General features: G+C 41.1%; 1 protein-coding gene across 2 annotated transcripts in view; it reads right to left on the reverse strand.

The window, feature by feature from the left end:
* The window catches only part of SYNJ2 (synaptojanin 2), a 64,727-nt gene that overhangs the window by 2,297 nt on the left and 38,820 nt on the right, over nt 1-23,610 (reverse strand). Inside the window, exons 12-26 of one of the 2 annotated variants that reach the window (XM_071434657.1) lie at nt 22,530-22,721; nt 20,505-20,589; nt 19,161-19,301; nt 16,058-16,250; nt 14,248-14,406; nt 13,877-14,033; nt 12,008-12,125; nt 9,956-10,174; nt 8,643-8,721; nt 7,300-7,468; nt 6,752-6,886; nt 4,039-4,173; nt 2,907-3,019; nt 2,080-2,188; nt 613-797 (exon numbers count right to left, since the gene is read on the reverse strand). In XM_071434657.1, coding sequence (XP_071290758.1) covers nt 613-797; nt 2,080-2,188; nt 2,907-3,019; nt 4,039-4,173; nt 6,752-6,886; nt 7,300-7,468; nt 8,643-8,721; nt 9,956-10,174; nt 12,008-12,125; nt 13,877-14,033; nt 14,248-14,406; nt 16,058-16,250; nt 19,161-19,301; nt 20,505-20,589; nt 22,530-22,721 — 2,189 coding nt within the window. The remainder of the gene's footprint in view (nt 1-612; nt 798-2,079; nt 2,189-2,906; nt 3,020-4,038; nt 4,174-6,751; nt 6,887-7,299; nt 7,469-8,642; nt 8,722-9,955; nt 10,175-12,007; nt 12,126-13,876; nt 14,034-14,247; nt 14,407-16,057; nt 16,251-19,160; nt 19,302-20,504; nt 20,590-22,529; nt 22,722-23,610) is intronic. The other variant, XM_071434667.1, reaches the window with a different exon arrangement.

Consider the following 23,610-nt stretch of genomic DNA (forward strand, 5'->3'; position numbering starts at 1 on the left):
TTAGCAGCAATTCTGTCAAAGGAAGAATATAAAATGCTATATTTGTCTTTCCTCTTGTGCTCAAACTGCTTTACAAATTAGATAATCATTTTAGCAGCTCTAGAGGTGAACTATTGTCTCCATTGTAGAGACCTGACATACATTAAAAACCTGAACACCTACAGCTTTGTATTTTTGAGAACACGAGCTCTTGAGTAGACTCCAGAATTCAAACTGAAAGGCTGAATCCCATTACAAGGTGTGTAAGAAAAGCAAGAAAGGACACAGGACACAGAACTGATGAAGAAGCTGCCTCAAATCCTTACAGAGCAGACCACTCATGGTCAAAATTAGAGACTGATAAACAAATGAGTCTTAAATCCTGACAAGGTTTAGACAAACCAGAAGAACAACAAGAGAATGGACTGACAAATAGAAAAGCTGCATATGGCTCTCTTTCCAATCTTTCTTGCATTTTTATGCCTTTGTGACTGTAATACACAAAATTATTCCAGCACCTGCTGACTTGACAGGACTTCCTGCAAAAAACAACCAGCCATTCACACTGGTTCCAACCTCAATCATTCACACTGTGTAATGCAGGCTGGGTGCATTTTGCTGCAACTCTCTTACATTTTCCCCCTTGGCTCCTGTCCTTTGCAGGGGCACTGGCTTCTTTGGAGTTGGAACTTTGGGTGGTGGACGATGAGGCACAGGCACTGCTCCTGAAGTTGACTTTGTGATGCTGGGAAGAGCCTCAAGTTTGCAGGAAGTTTGGTTTCTGGCTGGAACAGGCTTTACTGCATCTTCCTGTACTCCTGAAATGCAAAAGCAAATATGGCATCTTGGCCTGATCAGAACATAGATTCAAGATAATTTCTTTCACAACCACGTCTCCCAAAATGTTCATGCCTATAGGGCCAACTCAGGCCAAGAAGGTAGGTTTTGGAACTAAGCACACACCTTTGCAATCCTGTAACATCTGTAAGAGGCTGTTAGAGGAAAACTTCCCTGTCTGAAATAATTTCTTGCCGAACCAGCAGTGCTGTGCCACCATTTGGCCAGGTGGACAAAACACTGGCTGGGGGTTCAGGAGTACTGGGCTCAAGCTCTGAGTGTCCTTTTGCCATTATCTGGAAAACCAAGTTAATGATACCAAGTGCATCTTGTAGAGTGTTTTAGAAAGAACTGTAAATGCCAACTGGTGGTACTGTACAAGGGACTGGAAGTGATGCTGACCAGACTAGTTTTCTTACCCATACCAAGTGAATCTGAATTTCAAAATAAATGGAGAATAAATCTGATTTCAAAATGAAATGAACAGCACTGAGGAACAAGCATCAAGATGCCTTTTTGATATTTCTGAATAAATGGGATTATTGCAGATTGTATTCATTCTAGGTATAAATGAAGAGGGGTGGTTTTCTCCTAAACTGAGAGCCTTGCAAACTCAGGTAGCCATTTTCATTCATACAGCATCAGCAGAAAGACTGCATGCAACCCTGGGGGGTACATTCACAGTACCTAAGGTAGTTTTGTGCCCTAACTTGCTCTTGCAAGAAGCTCTCTTCTCCAGGGACTACACAGAGATCCTAAACACAGAGTAGCCTTTTAGCTTAGCTATTCAAGCTGAAGTAGTGCAAGCTTTTATCTAGGTTACAGCTGTACTTGCTGTCCAAATGTGAACAGAATCCAGGTTATTCCTCCTAGAGCTGCATTTGCTCTGTAGTTCTGCTTGGAATAGTGAGCATTCAGTAAATAGAGCAGCAAATACCCTTTATGCAACTCTGAGCTAAAACAGGCACCATCAGTTTAGTAAAACTCCATCTTTATATTTTAATTCTTCTGACTAAATCTGGGCATAAATAACCCAAGGTTTTACTAGTAGCAGTTTCTACAACAAAATATAAAATTTTAATAATTTTGAAAAAAGGTTAATATTATCAGAACTGACAGAGAATACCACATACAATTTTGCAAGAATGTATTCAGGTGAAATTCCAAATAGGAACATGTGCATCTGGGCCATGGTGAGATGAATACACCTAGATTTTTCTTTATTTAAAGATTTTTAGAAGTCAGATATAAAGCTGTGCTTACCTCCTTTGGCCTCCATAAGACATCTAATAGCTTCTTCTGCTTCCTCCGCTGTGGTGGTTTTGATCTGCTTGACATTGTAAGGTTTGCTTATTCCAGTCCGGACTTTGGGCTTTAAAAAAAAAAAAAAAAAGGAGAAAATCATCTTGAGAAAACTGATTTTTCTTGTACACCTCTAATTTTACAGCTAAGCTCATACACCTGTGAAATTCTGTTCTTGCAAATGGCTATTCAGTGATCTATAAATACTAAAGAAATGGGAATCTTTTAGCAAAGGGTACATCTTTGCTGGCAGCTGACAGAAGGCCAGTGCCTTGAGTGCCACTGCTGGTCCCTCAGCCATCCCTTGTTCAACGCATTAGGCTCCTCATGCAGCGAGACAGGAGTGAGAAGGCATTTCCACATTCTGGTCTTGGTCTCCTCAGGGGACTAACAGCCTTGCTGGCAGTGGTCAAGACTTTCCCTGCATTCTGGGCACTAGTGTGGCTCACCAAAACAGAGGTGAGAAAAGAATTAAACCATATGATGATAGTGTTAAAAATTCAGGTTAGCATCTGTCAGAAAGCAGCAACAACGCCCTTGTCTTACACCACTCATTCTCTCTCTCCCTCTTTGGCCTTCCTAACTCCTGTTCATTTATTAATGTTTTTGTGCTGCCTAACAAGCCTACAGTTTAGTATTACAGTACAGGAAGTTATCTTGGCATTTTCAGCTCAGACATGTGATGGACTTCCTTCCTGGTATGACAGGTGCATCCTGTACATGATTCTCAGTGTGGATGGGAGGGAACAGGCCAGTGCCAAGGGGCCAGGCTGGGCAGGAGGACTCACTGGCTGCTGAGGGGCTCCGGGAAGCAGCTTTGCTGTTGCCAGGATGGAGCAGGTGGGGTGGCTTCCTGGAGAGAGAGAACCATCTGAGGGGGACTTTTTGCCTGATGTTCCAGCTGGAAGAGGAATAAAAAATGGCTTATTACATTCAAGAGCCAGTACAAAATTTTATCTGCAATGGAGCAAAACCAATGTGCATTCCATCACCCTCTCAAAATCTTGAACTGTTTTAGGAAGCAGTTTCGTAGTTAGTCTTTTTAATTTAATTAATTAGATAACCTCAGCTGAGCATTAACATTGCATTCTAGGCACAGAAATACACATAGCAATGTTGGCACTTCTATGCAACAGACTCAAAAATGAATGGGAATAATCCTAAAAAACTCATCTTCTATCTGGTGAGCATCACAGAACTTCTAATTTGAGTCTGGAAAATGTACACAAAAGAGAGACTTTTGGGCTGCAAGAAAAACATGATGTATAGCTTGTCTAATACAGGAGGCAAAGATGATTATGCTCATCTAGCAATCAGCTTTCATCCAGAAGTAGCCATAAAAACAGGAGCAGCACAGCTCTGGATGGCATCTCAGGAGGGCAGAGCTTAGGTAAAAAGCATCACTTCCCCTTGTGCCTCAGTGAAAATCATAATCCACTTTGTATTTCTTTCATAAACACAAGAATTGCTTGGGAAGAAGAAAAGGACAAAAACTATTCAGAATAAGTATTTTGTCAAAGGTTTTTAAAATTCTGATTATAATCAATTCAGAATCCAAAAAACTGCAAGAAAGCACTCAGTGACTGCAGAAGTCAGCAGGCATAAATACCAATTATCTTTATTGCCACAAAGTGGCTGCTCAACTTGCTAACCTGAGTGGTGAGCTAGTATGAAACATATTGGCTATTCTATCCATACTAACTAAAGACATTTCTTTTGTGGAGTGTCTGTCTCCTGAAGACAAACTTCTCCCATTACTAATGGCAGTAATACTCAGGCTGAAACAGGCTGGGAAGCAAGTCCAAGTCCCTCGACAACCTGACATTTCAGAACAAGGTATGACCTTCTTTGTCACCCAGACACGGCAGGCTTAAGCTGTTCAGCTGGGGCCAGCACCACATTAAAGAGAGTTCAACTCACCGGGAGGGGGAGGCCTCTGTGGTGGCTGGAGTGGCCGAGGCCGGGTAGGAATGGACAGAGACCTGCTGGGAATGCGGCGGCTGCGTTCCCCGCTTGCCTCCAGCTCCCGCTTCAAATCAGCAAGGTCTGCATCATCTAGGGACATTTAGGAAGTGTCTGTGTTAGGTACACACTGGGTGAGGCACAGCAGATCTGAGAGATCAGGAGAGAGGTGACCATGAGTGGCAAGCCTCAGCCAGGTCTCTCAGCAACACGACAGCTCCATTCACATTTTTTGCTCTCCCCCAGTGTCTGCCTGCTCCCACTGCAGGAAACATCTACCCTTTTGTCAAATGCTCCTTTCTCTCTCTCTCCCTCCTTTTCCACCATTTATTAGCTGTTTGCACCAACACAAAGAATGCCTGCACCTCATTCCAGGGTTATTGGGCACCTTGTTAGATTCTGAGATTTTCACAGCCAGAATTAGTGGCAACCTGCACCCATTCAAACTGTCATGGCTAGTCATGGTGAATTCTTAGCTTTCCATCCCAAACACAGGAATTCCATTTGAGGATCAGGCACCTCTTCTTGCACAGGAGAACTGTTTTTATACCAGAGAAAAATCTGTCTGAACAGTTCAATCATGACATCTCTGCTTTCCAGCAACATCTCCTAAAAGGTACAGCTGCCTCAATCTGATGGCTCTTGGCTGCACCTTACATCACTAACTAATTACTCAGTCTTTCATCCCACCTAAGCCTTTCTGACAGCTGGAGAGGGGTGAAGTATGGATTGCTTTATTCTTCCCCATCTGCTATGGTGTAGACTTTCATTTCAGCCCTCTCACCCTGCACCCAGCTATGCACCTCTTGTTCTTTAGAGCTCCAAGATCCACTGGGTTTAGTTTTCCCCTGTGTTTTGGAGAGATGGGGAAGGAATTATGCAGCAGCAGTCTCTTACACTTCAGGCATTTGTAAACAAATTCTTGTTTTTCAGAAAGCTGTGCTCTGCAGGGGATCACGAGCTGCCTTACAGCTTCCTGCTCCCACTCAGCAGCAGATGGCAGCCACAGAGACAGAGCCTGTGGTCTGCCCAGCCCGCCCTCCCGTGCTCTCTGCATTTTCAGTACTTGTAAGCTGCAGATATGGGCTCATCAGTAGGATCCGAGGAGTCATGCAGGCACCTGGAGGCATGGTTTGAAGTTCTGGCAGTAAAACTGAACACAACAAAAGCCAGCCATTACCACTCAATTCCATCCCTGAAAGGCTGCTGGCAGGGACAGCAGTTTCGTGAAGCTGTGCCCTTCCCTGACCTCGGAAACACACACATACTGTTGTGCCTGTCACTGTTTTCTATCCGTGCCTACCACCAGCTACACAGTCATCATACCTTCAATTAGAAGGTATTCAGGCAGAATTGGGAGCTTATGGAGGAATCTGAAATTGCAGATACTTTAAGATTAATTGAATATATCATATTTTGAGTTATGTGAGACCATGACCCCTCCCTGACCTCCTTCAAACTATACTCCATTACCTCTATTTACTTTGTGATATTTTTTGTGGAGAAGAGTTAGTGTGAGTGACAAGATTCACTACAATTCTCTGTGGCTTAATGAATCATCACACAATAGGCCAGAGGTGATTTGAGGGCAAGGCACCCTATAATACAAAGTGATTGACTTCACAGAATTTAATAATGACTGATTACTCCTTTACTCAGGGATAGGCTTGTGGGTCTGGCCACACTAAACCCAGCCTATGACCCAAGGTGGGCAAGAAAGCCATAAATCACTCTGTTTGGAAAATCTGTCTGTGTAAGTGTATGAATTTCATTTAATCCTTTTGAACTCTACTTCTGACTCAACCTTTGAGGGTATTAAAAGTTTTCACTTTTATGTCAGAAGACAAAGCACTTCTGAGAGAGTGCAGAATGACAGCTACTGAATCACTGCTGTCACAACCAGGTGTTTAATACATATCCCAGCCTGTCTCTGCTTGGCCACTCCAGCACGTCCTGATCACATCCCATTGTAAGATTGGCTTGGCTAGTTCCTGCCTCAGTTTTTATCAGTTTTCTCTCCACAGCTTTATCTTAGTTTTACCAAGTCACTTCACAATAATGTGCAAACAAGCCAGGTAACTGAGGAAAAAGGTTACACATTGATGAAGTACCTAAAGAATTATTATATGTATATATATTCTATGCACCTTGACTCCTTCAGGAATAAATCAAATGGGAACAAAGGAGAAACTTCAGGCCTCTGAAATAATTTGAACACAGCAACCTCCCAGCTTACAGCTAACTCTTCTGCCACTGCTACTGCTCAAAGGATAGAGTTGAGCCCATCACTGAATCAGCAGGATTCTTCTGGTTTGATTTTGCTTTGGCCCTCACCAATAAGAAAATAGCATGCAATTTTTTGTTGTATGTTCTGGTGCCAAACAACATCAAATGGACAAAAAGATTTAATTTCCTCTGTCTAGAAAAGCATTTTTCAGCTTTCCTGCCTTGCCCTAGCCTAGAGAGAAGGAGAATCATCATGAATTTCATCATTTGTATTGCTGTTATGCCTGAGGACCTCAACTACAGTCACTAACTCAAGGGGAGTTGAGCATGAATAGGTATGACAGGAGAACCTAGAATGAAAACATAAACGAACAGGGAAATACATATAACAGGAGAACAAATAACAATCCTTCAGGTCTTACCTTAAGGAAAGTGGATACTTTACCTTTATACAGGCGGGGGGTTTGTCCAGATTTGTTTGAAAGAGCTACGGATGCACAGTGTGTATCTTCTGCTGTGTCTGCTGCTAGGTGTTGACACAGAGCATCCTCTAAATAATCATCTTCATCCTCTATATCACCTGGATTAAAATATTAGATAACAAAGAATTCATGAGAAAATTCATTCTCTGTCTCTCTACACTCCTGATTAATTAATCTATACTATCAGTTAATTTAATAATTTAATATATAGGTTGGGCAAGGTTCTTGCGTAACCACGCCATGTGTTTCATTACAGTGTGTCTCTACAGGCAGCTGTATCATACATTGAATTTGCTAACATATAACACTGAATTGACAGGATGATCTAAGTAACATTCTATGCCCAGGCACAGAGTCAGGTCATGGCTTAAATTACAATTGTCTTTTTAAGAAGTGTGGCTTCATTACAAATTAAGGTACCACTGACACCCATACTGTCCTGCACTGACTCTGTGCAACTAAAGTCGGCAAAGCAATTTCTCACTTCTTAGCTTAGAAGCATGTTGCTTACCTTCTGACTCATAGTCCAAACTTGAGAAGTCAAAATTTTCTTCCAGAAGGTGGGAGTTTGCTGTGGGGGACATGGGGACAACACTGTCTCGTTTTCGAGCAATTTCCTCCTGAAGGCCCTTTAGCCAGTCCTTAGTCTTGGGCTGGATCTTCACTGTTCTGCCTCTAACCTAAGCACAGAAAGAACTGTTTCCCTTTGCCAAGAACCTTCAAAAAACAAGAATGCTTGAACAGAATAATCAAGTTCTGTCAGCCTGTTCAGAATCTTCTTACCCCCACAACCAAGTTTTCAGACTGTAAAAATATTCTTGAAAGAAAATGAGCTTCACAGCTCAAAAGCACTGCTGCTGCTTTTGAGAAATACTGGAGAAATAGGTGAAACATCAAATATTGTCAAAACAACACTGGAATAGCACTATTGGCATGAGAGGGTGCTGGTTTTGAGTCAGCAGCTTTGAAACACACAAGAGTTTTGTATCTACTGCTACCTGTAAGGAGACTGACCAGAAAATCTCATATGTGATGTACGTGGAAGGTGTATTTTCAAACACATAGGGACTTCAGCTGCTTATGTGTGTTGCTCTATGACATTTAGGGTGAAATGCAGACAAGCCAGCAGCTTTGACAGGAAAATCAGTTTAAAAGTTCCCAACTCAGATTCCCAGCACCTTCACATACTGTGTGCACACAACTGTGTTTCAGTCTGTGCTTTAAATTACATCAATAGCAGGAGTCAAATTAGAAGATAAAACTGCAAATATGAAAAAAGAATGAGAGTTAAAATCCATTACTTCAGTATAAAGTTTACAGGGCAGCCACAAACATTTTTTTCAACAGGGGGTCGATGATTTGTAGAGTATGTGTGTGGGAAGGAAAAGCAGGGGATGTAAAGGTAAACTCCTACTGCTAATGCTGGATTTGCCATGGAAGCCAATGAATCATGTTGTTACAGCTTAGCAGAAGGAGCCTATTTGATACTGAAGAAACAAAAAATCTCCAAACCACAATCATGAGGATCCTTTGGCAACAGTATGAAGTCACATAGAATGTCAGGAGAACTGCTTCAAGCAGCCAGAACCATGAACAAGTCCCTGTGTTCTGCACAGGTGTCAGAGGCCAGATCCTAAGCACTGCTTGGGATCTATGAAAAGTCACCTCATGCCATCCTGAAGCTAAAGTACTGCATTAATGGCCTCAGCAGATGTGAAAGTAAAGGACTTCATGAGCACTAACTCTTGAAATAATGTTACTTGATTTAGGTAGAAACTCAAGTATTTCACTCTAAGCAACTACTTTTGAGGAATTTTTAATGAAATTATTATTATAGGTTTGAGAAAGGCTTACTTTGGCACCATCTATATCCATAACACGAAGAGCTGACTTGCTGTCTGCAAATGTCACCAGCATTTGACCTCCACAGATCCTAGAGAAAAAAATGCAGAGGAGAAAAAACATTTTATTTCACCATTGAATAAAATCCTTTGAAGGCTAGCATGATAGAAATCTACCATATAGATCTATATACAGGATATATATGCAATGCTATGCAGTTGGTCTTAGTTGTATTTTCATTCACAATTCTATTTCTTGAGGAGGAACAGGTGGTCTCTGAATCCCAGCTGGGCTCCTTTTCTCTCCAATACTCCCTTGTGTGACCCCAGCACCCTGCCCTTTTCTGGATCACCCCTGGAACAGCAGGACAAACATCTCAGTAGCTGTTGGCAGGATACCCAGTCCAATAGCTACAATCCCTCAGGACTAACTTCTGTGGTTCTGCATAGCCTACACCTCAGATGACATGTGATGTTCCCAGAGTAGTATTCTACCAAGATCTAAAGCAATTAAAAACAAAATAAACCAAGAACAATCCACCAAAACATGTTCTTTTCTTGCTCCTTTTATTTACAAGCAAGGTGGTGCTGTTTTTCCTGCACAGCTGCTTTTGAACCCTCAGTTTATATCAGTACTTCATAAAACTACACATTTACAGGTCATCAGCTTTCTCCACTAAGAAATGAATCAAATAAACATGAACAAGTTTTTGGCAGTGTTTCCCAGAGGTCACTGTTAGGTCTTTTGCCTGTATTTCTCAAAACAGAAGTCTCACAGCTGTGCTGGAGCCCTGTAGAGAATCAATCAGAATGAAATAAAGCTGCTCTGCCAGAAGGTATCACACTCTCCCTTCTCAAACCCAGTGGGTGATAGCTCTGTGAGAAGCTGTACTGTTAACAAACAAGCAAAATGACCCCCAACAGGAAGGAGAGCCAGCCAGGAATTCCTGCCAAGTGTGAAAGAGGGGTGGAAGAGAGCAGACCCCCCCAGAGGAGGTGAAGCAGGGCTCAAGGATCCACCAGAAGCAGCAAAGCTTGGAAATGAGGCCTGAATCTAAAGATGATGATTTACATCAAAGTCTATGCTTTATGGCATTGTATGGAATAAAATTCTCTTCCAGTCAGACAAGAGACCCGCTGGATTGCTTCTTTAAAAGGTTGTTGAGAGGTGTAAGATATTCAAAACACTTGCATTCAATTTCCAATGAAGAACTGAAAGTGCAGTAAAGGAATTCTCCATACTTAATTTTCCAATACGAAGTTAACTCTGTCAGGACAGTCTGTGGTTTTTAATAGATGCCATGCCATTTCACACCCCACACTCACCTGACCAGAACAACAGTGCCATAGTCCTCAAACATCTGCATAAGCTCTGTACGCAAGTCTTCAGGAAATTCATTTTTCTCTTCAGGTGTTGGTGATAGCAGATTCACCACTACTGTGGCATCCAGTGGTCCCTGGAAAGATGAAACTTCTCGGAAAACACTGTCACGGGCAGCTTCATTAACTTCCTGAACTTCCACTTCTACAATAGCTAACACTGGCCTATACAAAACAAAGGGAAAATACTTATTTAAAAATAAGAACTGCATATATAAAATTAAAATCTATATAAAGAAGGAGAACAGGTAAGATTCATTTTTTCTGCAGTGGTCAACATCATGTCTTGAGCACTATTAACTATATTTCCCAGTCCTGCATTAGCTGAATGTAACTGAAGACACACCATAAGTGACTTGAAATAACAATTGTATGAAGCACTTATGGCAAACCTACAACCCAAAATTTCAGGATACTTCACCCATTATCAAACAGCTGTGGCCCCAAACATCTAAATACATTACGTTATTATTATATATTATATTATTAACATATGTGGAAATATATGATTTTCTGTTAGACAAGGCCACATATCTTCTTACAAAAACTAAGGAAAAGGTATTCTAGATGTATAATATTGTCATGTAGCAAATATGTGCCACTTCATTACACTAAAGCAGCCAACACTGCAAACTTGCTTCTTGAGCCATTTCTTAAAAATTACTTCTCTGTGTGTTAGATTTGAATAAAATTGAGAGAGCTGGCTGAAAGAGTAGAACTCATCTCATCTCAGTGGGTGAATCCACATTCTCAGATTTTCACCTGCACGTACACAGAGATCAGTGACTGGGATGGCTGCTCTTACAACTGTGTCAAAATTGCTGCCTTCTACTTGCAATAGTCCTGGCTCTTGAATACACATTACCAGAACATATGAAAGCAACAACAACAGGGTTAGAAAGGGATAACAGAGGGAAAAATGTATAGGAAGCATTAACTATTTCCATAAGCATTGTGAATCATAATGCATTTCCATATGTTACAAAGATACAGCTATGCCCTTTTTCTAGCACAAACCTTGGGAAAGCAAAGCTGCTGACTGTAATTAAAAAGCAGCTTTTGGAGTCAAGTTTGCTGAAATAGAAAACCATGTATAACAGTCATGTTTCACAGATCCCATCCTCAGGGTCCTACATAATGAGAGCAGCAGCTCTGCTGCGCTTTGCAGAACACAGCAATGTCAGAGCATTGACACAGAGAAATTGATTGCAAGAGGCATGTTCCTTCACTGCTAGAGGAATACAGAACAGTCCTGGCAATCAAGAGCACCACCAGAAGCACACAGACAGCTACTGGGGGGTCACTGAGCATTGCTAGGAGGAGTAATATTGTAGCATTTCCACAAAGCATGCAAGGGGTGAGAGAAATATTCTGAATATAAGGGACCTTTCAAAGTGTATTTATCTCAGAATTTGTTTCTCAGAAGTGAAGTAGAGAACAATTTTATCAAAGATAGGTCATTCATATCCCTAAAGAGAAGTCAATTATATAGACCAACCAGAAACACTGGCCTTTGATTTTTCTACCTTTTCCCATTTCTGTTTTTTAAAGGAGGCACAGAAGCCCACACTTGAGTACTTGAGTGAAGAGGCCAAACTTGTCCCTGTGTGGCCTGGCTTACACCTCTTCAGGCCACACAGTCCCACCCTCCTCCTCTCCTGCAGCAAGCTGCGTGGAAATCCATCAGAGCAGCTTCCTTAGGTATCAAAGGTTTTCAAACCCAATAACAGAAAGCTCTGTTTTCTATACCTTTTGCTGCAACTTATCCAACCCTTGCTGCAATCACTGTGCAGGAAAAATAAATACATGACTTTAGATACCTGCCACTCTGGTATAAAACTCACCATAAGAGGAAAAGACCCATCAAGCAGATACTGAACATGGAATAAAGGTGTAATTCCTGTTTTAATCAGACTTAGTCCCTTGCTCTGAAGGTGTAATTCAGCATGACACTTTTTAACCTGGCACATTTTAAACTCTCTCTGATTATTTAGTTACCTGTGGTCAGATGCTTGCAGCTCTGCTCTCCCATAGTACATCAAGGCTCCAGGGGTCCAAGTATGCCTGACTTTAGTATCAGCACTCAGATCACTGTCCAGAAGATTGATCTCTCCAGCTATGCAGCACAAAACATAATTTAAAACTCACTCAAATCTAGTTTTAGTAGCAGTTAAACACTACTTTATTAGGAAGCTCTCCACAGACCCTACTAGTGGGCGGTGGGGGTTCTTTAATTCTTGTATATATATATATCATTCAAAGAAGAGCTTGTATCCTACAAGATTTACAAATTAGGGACTAGAAAGAAAAAAAAGAGAAAGGACTGGGAGTGAAACTGACACAGCTGATCAGTAGAGTAAGACACCTGCAAAATTGTTGACCAGAATGTCACCCAATTAATTATCTATACAACAAGGGTTGATAGAGTCATATTAGTATTTTACCTCCTACCTCAACACTGAGCATAAAACCAGACATTGCACTTGGAAATTATTTTGTAAATCTGAGTATTAGACAGGGATTGGAGAAATAATACACAAGAGATATGAGAAACCGAACCCACGAAAATCCAACCTCCAAATAATTCCATTGCAACCCTTAAGGTGACAGAAAGTGCTCCAGACATGACACTAGAGTGAGGTATTCTATTGTTGTTAGTAACAAGGAAGTTTTTGGGGTCACTGTTTGAATGAATGGATAACTCTGTCCCTCTTTCCTGTGAAGCTGAAAATGAGTTAATATGGAATATGGCATTTCGTCCTAGTCACTCACACTGGGGCTACACTTTCTTCTCATAAAGCAAGCAGTCATTTTGCCTATAACAACAACAAGATGCAACACAGTAAGAGCTGAGAGGCAGAAGAGCCTTGCCACCAGCAGTAAAGGAGAGGAACTCTGGCAGCAAACTAAGAAAGCTTGGCAGGGCTGGTAATGTACCAGTCAGTTATGGACCCATGTGAGCCAGCTGGGGGAGACCTACACAAGAGGGCTGTTTTAACTTCCTTATTATATCTCATACAGCTTTTCTTCCCTGGATTGCATCTCTGTCAATGGTTTAGGCTCCTCATTTTAATTTGTTTTTAATTCCTTAGATAAGAGGGAATAACTGTATCATGATGACATGCACTCTCTCATTGCCCTAGTTTTGCTTTGTAGTTTTTACACTTAATATAGGCATGGTATGACTTAGATGCCAAGCAGAAATTTCCAGGCATGTGAAAAACCACATCTGCAGGCACAGACCAAATTAATTGTCCAGCAATTACACTTCTAATATGAATTTATTCAAATTTTAGAAACACTGGGGGATAGATATTCCTGCAGACTAAGAGAATGATTATGAGAATTATCTCTTGATATGCAAAGAAATACTTTTTATGTCTTAACTGCAACTTTTGAATAACAAGTGAAAATGGCCTTTCTGTTGTGTTGGCCAGTCATGAATTCAAAGTACTTTATAAGGACTAATGAATGAAACCTCCCCAATTCTATAAACTAGCAGAAATACTCCTAAGAATTACCAGTACAGAAGAAATTACAGATAACTGTTTCTACATCTACTGAGAAGTGCAGTTTTAACTATCTAGCCATTATAACACAGAAACTTTATGTGGACTAATGATTCTGTTGAAAAACAACAGAATTATTTCTGTACTACTACAGCTGGGCTGTTTTCAGTTCCTTAGTGAGCTCCCAGCACCTGCAGCATAAAGCCATTGTTCACACACCCACAAGAAAAAGGGCCTTCTCTATCTCTGACACTTAATCCAGTGAAGCTGAAAGAACATCTGCTCAAGTAAAGCACCATTCAGTAGGGTTCTAGGTGAATTCTAACACAACTTTCAGATATAGAAGGATTCTACGCACCTGTTTTTTCAAAGGGCAGTTTCTTCCTCCACCAAAGCACTCTGTCAGTCCATGCTGGGGTTCTGCACTTATCACTTGTATCATAAGCCTCTGAGCCAACGTCATATTTATATGTTGGTCCAAAATTAATAGTCCCCTCATGGAAGTCTTTAAAAATCTAATTAAATAAAGAACATCTCTCTTTAAGTTACAGATGAGGAAGGTGTCACTGTGATGTATCAACTTCCTCACAATGCTCTGATTTTTAAACCAATTGCTGCATTCGAGTGCTATAAACAAGGGTCTGAAATGCAAACTCTTTACTCTCTCAAGGAACAAGAAAGACCCAGCCAACATGCAGTTATTCAAGATAATGAGACACACTGCCTTACTTTTCCACTGGATTTTTGCTGCTGTAGTTGATCAAATTCCAAAAGCGTCTTCCAGTCTTGACGTTTGAGAAAATAAAAGACTTCTTCATACGTTAGATCAATGCGATAGTTAAAATCACCACACCAGAAGACATAGTCATGGGAGAACATGTTCTGCCCCTAGTTTTGAGGTACAGAATACTGTTAAATCACATTCATGAAAACAGCTTTAAAATGCACTGAAATGTAGCACTCAGTCTCTCTGACTTACTAAATACTGGACCTACTTGTCACAATTGATTTGTCAAAATTCATTTTGTGCTAAAATAGAATGGCTCCTTCACTGGCTTTGGCACCCCACTGAGCTGAATTTTGTAAACAATAATGTCAGACTCTGACCCCTCTTTCCTGAAGGTATGTCTAAGTGGATCCTAGCTTTATAGTCACAATTTGTCTGTCATGAATATTCAAAATATGTTTGTTTCCCTAACACATTTCACACGCATATATTTGCATATTCTAAATATAACACAAAATGTGCTTCTGGTACCAAGGCAAATTTAGCAACAAGCTCCTGAGTAAGAACAACCTCCAAATTCGATCTTATGTGCACGTCACAGTTTTGTAAAGGTATTGAAATCAAACGTCAATGAAAATTCACTCCAGTTCTAAATTTAGCATCCTATCCTCTAATTAGTCTTTTTTTTTTCTTCCTTCCCAGCATAGCAGTAAGCCTCTAAACACCAGAGATTCATGAGGGAAACATTCCAGGCTGTGGCTGTCACAGCACTAGAGGGCACTCTTTATATGCATTATACACACAAGGTACCTTTAGCTGCTCTAAGTGTAAAGGACATCAAATAGTTAACGAGGTATTAGAAGGAAAAACTACCATAAGCACAACTTTATGGCCATTTGGAACAGATCTTCTTTGCAGGACGTCCAGTCTGTCAGTATTAGCTCCTACATAAACCAACTGATTGATATGCTGCACGTGCCAAGCCTCTAAACCTTACAAACAACAGGAAGGTAAAATTTTATGCTTTGCAACCTAAATGCCATTTTTTGCTGACTAACCAGAATACACAAACTCAACCAATCCCATCCTGGCTTAGGCCTTTACAGAGAGGCCCAAGAAGGTATTGTGGAAATTAAAGCAATCGACATTAAGGGAAGCAAAGAAGCCCTGCCACCAAATCCCATGGGTTATTGACTGGCCTGAGGAGACAAGCTGGAATTAAAACACTAGGATGACTGACTTGACACAGTTTAGGGGAAAAGCTATTCATGCAGACCAGTGGTGCCTACTTGCCATGCTCTGAGAGAAGCCAGCAGTTCCTTGAGAGTGACACATTCAGGAGGACGAAAGGAAGGGAACAGAGGGTACCATGTCACTGCCCAAGAACTGATCCATCACACCCGACCAGAAGCAGCCAAGGCACTGCTGCACTGAATGGCATGGGTGGTCTTTCAGGAATTCTCACTTACTAGAGCCAGCAAGAGCTATCAATATCGCTCTCCAGTTCCAACATCAGTCATCTAGAGCTTAACTGCTCAAAGCCAAGGACTTTTCAAGCACTGGAGCAACTCTGGTTTTTGAAAGGATTAGTACTTTTGTAAAGCAGGTGCTACATTGGGTAGTACCTAATCTTCTGTGAAACATGCTTCCCTATTTATTTATTTGCTAACATTTTCTTTAGCATTTTCTTTCTTGCTACTGAGATGCCTTCTTTGATGACCTGTCATCAAAGGCAGCCTGAGACCAGCTTTCATGATGTAAAGATACCACCTTTACCTCCAATACTTTTAGCACACATACATCTACACTTACCATTGGGAAGCTGAGTTTCTGTGTGATTTCTTTATAATCTTCATTCCTCTCTTTCACCTGAGTCTGCCCAGCAGTCAAGTGACTGCATATAAAGCAGAAACTGGTACTATAGAACTGAAAACGAATGCTCACTGCCCCTTTATTCCCAGCTTTTCCTCCCATTCCTGTCTTCACGGTGTCTATTGCTACATCCCTGCATTAAAAAAAAATAGAAAGGGAACAGAGTAAAGGGCTTCAGGGACAAACATTCAATTAACTTTGACTGCAACACAAAGGGAAAAGCCAGTTTACAATGCCATGTCTTCTCCCCTCTAGAAAGCTTGCTGCTTTTAGGCACATCTTTTAGTTTCTTGATGTTCAAATGCTTATGCTTCAAATTAAGTTTAATACAATACTATAGAAATAAAACTGTCTGAAAATATTTTTCTCCTTTTCTTGTCCCTTCCAAACAGACCAGCGAGACCTAATTTCTGAAATACTGGCAATTTCTATAGAATATAGTTTTCAAGTTTCCCTCTACCATGATCCTTAAAATATTGACAATAACTAAATTTTATTACCATGCTTCCTTTTACTTTTGAACATGTGGGAATGTGCTTTTCAGACAGATAACAATTTACTGTTCATATGTGCTGAAACCCAACTTCACAATTCATGATGGATTTTCCATTTAATTAAAGAGCAGCAGATCATAACCCATACTTCATTAAATCAGATGTGATAAAATCAGGGATTATTGGATACAACTATTTATATGTAACTTCTCAAATGAGTTCTGTACTGATGACAAATTGCTTAAGGTCTCCATGTTGCTAATCACTTAGTATTTCAATGTGATGATTAGCATACACTTCACTACAGAGAGATAACTTGATAAAGCAGACCACCTGCTCTCAGGGTAATTTCTCCCAAATAACCAGGCTACTCCAAGAACAAAGCATGGCTGTCTGATCAGATAAGTAAATGATGAGATCATTGTTTCAGCCAACCCTAGTGCCATGCATGTCTTTCCCAGTGAGAAAATTTTACTTTCCAGAGAAAACATCAAGCAGATCTGACAAGAATATTACTGATGTTAAAAAGGGACGTGCAGAAAACTGCTAAGTCTTATTTAAGTTATTCCCAAAAATTCGTGATGTAAATGATGCAAGATGATACAGGTCTCCTTTCCCCACCCCCTTCATTTTCTTCTCTCTTCCTCCCCCATCTTTTGTACCTTTTTTCTCTATCTTTAATTTCCTGTCTTTTCCTGACAGCAGGACACCACCAGAAGACACCCTCAGGGAGGCAAAGGAGGAACATCAAAGTTTTCTATGAAACAATGGGTGTTAAGCACTCCTACAGAAGCAGGGTGTTCAGTCTTTTCACTAAAGTTCTCCCTTCCTGCTGCCTGCCTACCCATCTCCTGACTGGTATTCGACTGATTTTCCTTCATGGCAAAGGTAATGCTGAAATAACCCGCTGTAAATTCAGCTGCTTGTATTTCATCAATCATTTCAGTGATGTATAAACCAGCTATTGTCTCATTATTTCTCTATTCCCTATCTTCTGTCTAAATCTCTTCAATCTCTGTAAGCACAGAAGCACTTTTTTGCACTTCTGATCATTTTTCCTTTCCTCTTCTAGACATGGGGAAAATATACAAGCCTACAGGTTAGATTTGATTATGCTCACATAGCACATAGCAGCACATTTGCATTAAATAATGAAAGTCGGTCAGTAAAATCAACTTCCCTTTTTCTCTTGAGTTTCAAAGGGCTACATCCAATTTCCAGCAGTTTGACAACTGCAACAGAACCACTGCACTGTTCTGATTCTGATTTCCATTTAAACCACTAATTTCCTACTGGATTACTCAAACTTTTTGTAAGCCAGGTGAAGAGTCACAAACTGAGAGAAACACTTCTCCTCTGGACTGCTTCATAGCAGCAGCAAAAAAAAAAAAATCTTTAAATAATTTTGAAGAAAGATTACTGGAAAGCAGCAATCCAAGACCACCAGAGTTACCTGCATTGTATTGCTCTGTCTGGCCTACAGCACCTGATGTTGGACAAGCTCTGTTCTGAGGTTTTCAGTAGATATGAGATCACAGGGAAGAAAGAGGCAGCTTTTGATATTTTAATCACAAAATGCAGTGGCCAATCAGTGCCCTAATATGGGTTTAGAAAGGAGTGTTTGGATCTCGGGGCTTTAAAGATGCCCAAAGATAGTTTTGGCTAATTATTCACTTCGTAACCATTTACATTTAGCCTGCATAATTCTTTTACACTTAGCCTGCATAATTCTTGCCCACAGCAAAGGCATTTTAATGCAAGTATCCCCACGGGTAATTTTCTAGGAGGAGTTTGATCACTCTCCAGGGACAGCTGAGTCAGTAAGCAGAGGATACATAGCTCTGCACTCTCCTGACTGGGCACAGAGCTCTGGTTCTCATGACATCTGGGAAAGGCAAACACTTCATAGGTTCTCTTACATCTTACCTCTCAGTTCTATAAAATGTCAAGGGCCAAAATTAGGTCTCTTTCCCCCATTCTTTTTAGGTCTAGAACTATCCCTGTTTCCATAAGGAATCATGGACAGGGCTAGAAGTAAAACCTGCCCTTCAGGCAGGGGCAGGCATTTCCTTCATTCAGTGCATCAAACACTCTTGGACTTACTAGCCCAGGTTATTCCCCTCCCAGGAAGATAGCACCCAAACAAGGTGCTCCACCCTGACTGCCCACCTGGAGCATGCCTGGCTTTTCAGCTACCTGGAGGAAAAGACTGAGGCTGTCTGGCCTTTGTGCTACCCAGGGAGATGGACTCCAGCCTGTTGCTGCCTGGAAGGATTCCCTCTTCTCCATGCTGAGCAGAGACCAGAACACAGGTTTGCATGACTCCCACCAAGATGAGCAAGTCCTCCCCATGTTCTCTGGCCATGCTCCAACACCAGATGTCACTGAAGTCACAGGGTGGGTTTTGGGGCTTTTTTGTTTAGTTGGTTTGAGGTTTGTTGTTGTTGTTAGATTAGTTTTATTTTGGGGTGGGGTTCTTTGTTTGTTTTGGTTTTCTGGGTTTTTTTGTTTTGTTGTTGTTGTTTTGTTTGGTTTGGCTTTTTCTTTACCTGATGAAGGGGACATGATATGGTCGTACAAAGATGAAAAGACAAACACCAACAAGCTGTGCTGATGTCAGCTGAATGTAGCGATGAGTCCTGGAAATAGCTTTTTGAAGCTGCTCTCCCCACATTTTTCTATTCGTTGTACTGGAACAAACATAAAATCATTTAATGGAATCAAAACAAACCACATACAGTCAATAAAATGCACAGGCTAACTGTGCCTTAGGTTTACAGACATCCCATTAGGCTGTAGAACGTGAAGTGCTGTAGAATGCATGGCAGAGACCGATAATTCCTCCTTGTAAGCCAGCCTAGAGTTAGCAGGGTCAGTGAGCCCAGGCACAGCACACAAATACAGTTATCCTGCTTCTGGATGTGTGAGGAATTTGTCTAATACACTTAGAAACACCCACACTCACATGACATTGGATACACCCATTCACTGGGGATAACTGGAAGCTGATTACAGCAATCATAACTGTAAAAACAAATTTCCAAATCAATCTCATGAGTTTTAATTTTTTTTCTGACTGGAAGGTGACTGGCTACTCACAACTGTTAGCTGTTCCTAGCAAAGGTTTGTGAATAGCTGCATATACCCTCACGTCAGTGGATCTAGCTTTTTCTTTTCTCCAAAGTCAACATATCCATGCAGATATACCATCAGCCCAGCAGCCACACTAAGCACTGCTGTAACTTGTCATTCCCAAAACAGACAGCTAAGTGGCCAGCCTAATGAATCAGCATTGGAACCATGACCTTCAGGGTTCCACCTCCATTCAGATTCACTAGGATCAGTAAGCACAACCTACTGCACATGCTGATATGCCAACCTCAGGCTTTGCATTTAACATCTTCTCTACAATTTTCACAAATACAATTAGCCACAGAGACATTTTTAGACGATTTTAGAATTCCCACATGAATGGGAATTAGGTTTGTAAGTCACTGAGCATTTTTCCAACATCAGACAGGGCTTTAAGGACAAGCATTAGATCAAGCTCAACCATCAGAATTCTTCTCTGACAACATAAAGACTTAAGAGACTTAGGAAACTGAGCACTTTTAACATCATCCCAATGACATTTTTAATGGAAAACATATTTCCAGCTATGGTTGCAAACAACAGACTTGGAACTGAGTGAGCCCAGTGACCATAAAAATGAACATGGCCAGTTCCTTTGGGGAAGATTATGTTCTTTTTGTTGGGGTTTTGTTTGTTTGATTGGGTTGGGTTTTTTTACAGTTGCAAGGGTTTTTTTTGGTTGGTTGGTTTTTTAGGTTGGTTGATTAGGGGTTTTTGTTGGTTTTGTTTGTTTGGTGTTTTGTGTTTTTTTTTTTACATACCTGGCATTCACAATGTTCCCTGCGCTTAATTCAACCATCTCTTCAAATCCCACTGCAAATATGTCAGGAGGGCAGTTATCATCATCTGTTGGCAGGAAGGAAAAGTCATGCCAGAATTACAATTTTGTTGTTTCTTCTAATGATTTGTATTCTAATTTCTGTCAGAGATCCTTCCTGTATTTCTATCTTGTGTATCCCCTGCCAAGCTATACATATTCATAGCTCCTTTAATCTGATATCATAAAACATCCCCTGCAGTTCCTCTGAATTTTTTTCCTGCTTTTCTCCCACCAGTTGGTCTTCATCTCTCCTGCAGGAAGCAGTTCAGAACAGAACATTATACTGTAGCAGTGTTAATCCCTCTCTCCCACACCCCAATCACCACTAAAGCCACAACACCTCACTAGTCACCATCTCTTACCCTCTTGTCATTTTATCCAACGTGCTCTTCCTTTCTGACACAGATTCCTGTGTAACTGAACTTAATTGTCTAGACACCAGTATGTCACCTCCATCTCAATGCCTTTAGCAAATTTATCTAGTTTAAGGACGCTTCTGAAGTTTCTTCTTGCCTTCTTTCTTCCAAGTCCTTCTTAGATCACTTATATTTAAGGTTAGATCACCCTAGAGCACAATGACCCCCACCCCTCTTTCCCTGGCTCTGTGGATATTACTCTGAGGAAACATCAAAGATCAGATGCTGTCATAAAATAGTGTGAAGCAAATCTGTTGACCCATTAGGTCTGTCCATTGCCTAAAGACAACTCTGTGCAGACACAAGGGTGAAACTAGCATGATAGCTAGCCTCCTTTACTAGCTTAACCAGACAGGCACTGTGATGTGTATTTCCCATTAATAATTTTGGACATCTGTCTTTGAAGACTTGCCCATTTGTGTAGGCACTGCACTGGCATTAACATGGATTCAGACATTTGCATGGTTGCACCCTAGCCCTGCCCATTCACATAACTCAGCTCTCTTCCAGAAGCTGCTCAGACCTACCATGTCACAACTGCCTGCTCCTCTGTTTCTCTCAGGGGATAGTCTGGCAAAGCTAACACATGACAGGCTCTCAACAAATTTTAGTGTTATGGGCACAGTCATGCACTAACACATCTCAAGTGTTTCTGAAATAGACTAGACTGGACTGATCACTTACCTAGGCTGCTCAGAATACAGAGGTCTGCACCTAATCACATACCACTCAGGAACTAAGGGTTCAAATGAGACAACTTGTATAAGGGAGCCAAGGATTTGAGGAATGTATTCCTGAGCTACAAGGTTAGGTACAGGACTATGCCTGTAGAAAACTAAATGTTCCACTATAACAACAAAAGCATGGGTTTTGCAACCACTCAATTTTGAAATGACAGAATGTTCCCTTCTCATTTACCTTAATAAAAAATCTGTAAATCAATTGCAATACCTGACCTTGTTCCATAAATAAGAAATTCAGCAGCCAATTTCATCAAGCCACAAGCATAAGAGTTCTCTATACTGCTAAAGAAAGGAAATATTGCCTTCAACAAAGTAAATCTTTTTGTCTGAAGACTTTGATAGTAACATTTCCAGAGAAGCTCACAGTCTAGACTGCAGAGATATGTTTAGCTCCAGATGAGAGACCAAGATGGTCTGATGGTACCTAAGCATGTAGCTCCTGCTTACGACAAAGAACAAAGAACAGAGATATGGGAGAAGAAAATTATGTACAGGGTGCAGAATAGGTAGATACATCTTAGGATGGCATGAAAGAGAGCTCTGAATTCTGACCTGCTGAAGGTTTGAAACAGTCACATGGACTGTTTCAAAGTGTTCAAAGAACTCTGACTGTCAGGAGCTCACACACCATTCCACTTCTGCAGGGCAGCAAAAGCATGGAGAAGCTGAATACACCCCTAAGAACTGACAGAAAATGCTCTCCAAAATGTACTGCCTTTGAAAGGCTGGTCAAATCTTGTGTCCTGACTCACTGTCTCTAGAGATGCCAGCAAATACTGCTTACACATTTTGACTGTGAAGTCTTACCCTGAAATTCTGAAACTCCTGAGAGCTTGGGAGAATCCAGCAGCCAGTCTGTCAGCTCACTGGTACCAAGGATGTTGCTTCGAAACTGCTTTCCCCCATTCACATTCCAGGTCCCCGTGGCAACACGAACACGCTTGGAGCTCGTGAATTCAAACTGACGCTCTGACATGGCCTTCAAAATACTTGGAGTTACTGACAGAAGAGGGGAGAGAGAAAGATGGTGTTTAAAAGAAGAATGTGCTGTAAAAGGACAGAAACCATCCCCACTGCAGCAGCACAGTCACTCTGAAATAATAACATTACCCTAGCAGCAACAATACAAAAGGTAGGGAATAACTCCTATGGCAATGGCAGTAGCTACAAGATAACTGGGGTTGATGTCAGCAATTTCTCTTATAGAAACCAGGCACCCTTTGAAAGCTTGGGAATGGCTGGTCACCAACTTTCAGCTTACATTTTTCTGTGCTTTTTCAAGTAATAAGCAAAAAATTCTTTTATCTCCCATAATCTTTTCTGTTTAGCCTATAGCACTGTCATGGTTTAACCCCACTGGGCAACCAGTGCTTAGTAGTACATATCCCAGCTCATTCCCTGCCCCTGCAGCAAAATGCAGGAGAGAATCCCAAGAGTAAAAGTGAGAAAATGCATGGATTGAGATAAAGACAGTTTAAGGGAAAAAAAAAAAAGTAGAATTAGAATATACAAAACCAGTGTGGCACAGTGCCCAGCCAGTTCCAAAGCAGCAGCCCTCAGGGGGAGGGGGAGCTTTCCCCCCTCCCAGTTTATATACCAAGAATGACATCATTTAGTATGGAATATTCCTCTGGACATTTGGAGTCAACTGTCTTGGCTGCATCCCCTCCCAGCTTGTTCCCAGCCTTCTGAATGGGAGAGCATGAGAAGTGGAAAGTCCTTGACTTATTATAAACACTATATAGCAACAACTAAAACCCTCAGTGTGTCTTACCAGCCTGCTGTGTTTTAACACAGCTGGCAACCAAGTACAACACACAAGCACTTGCTCATTCATTAGTCTCAAATCCAAAACACAACATTATACCACACATGAGGAAGCCAATGA

Source organism: Agelaius tricolor, unplaced genomic scaffold, assembly GCF_023055355.1.
Source record: "Agelaius tricolor isolate 1412-34295 unplaced genomic scaffold, bAgeTri1.0.p SCAF_1, whole genome shotgun sequence".
In the NCBI taxonomy this organism is placed as follows: Eukaryota; Metazoa; Chordata; class Aves; order Passeriformes; family Icteridae; genus Agelaius; species Agelaius tricolor.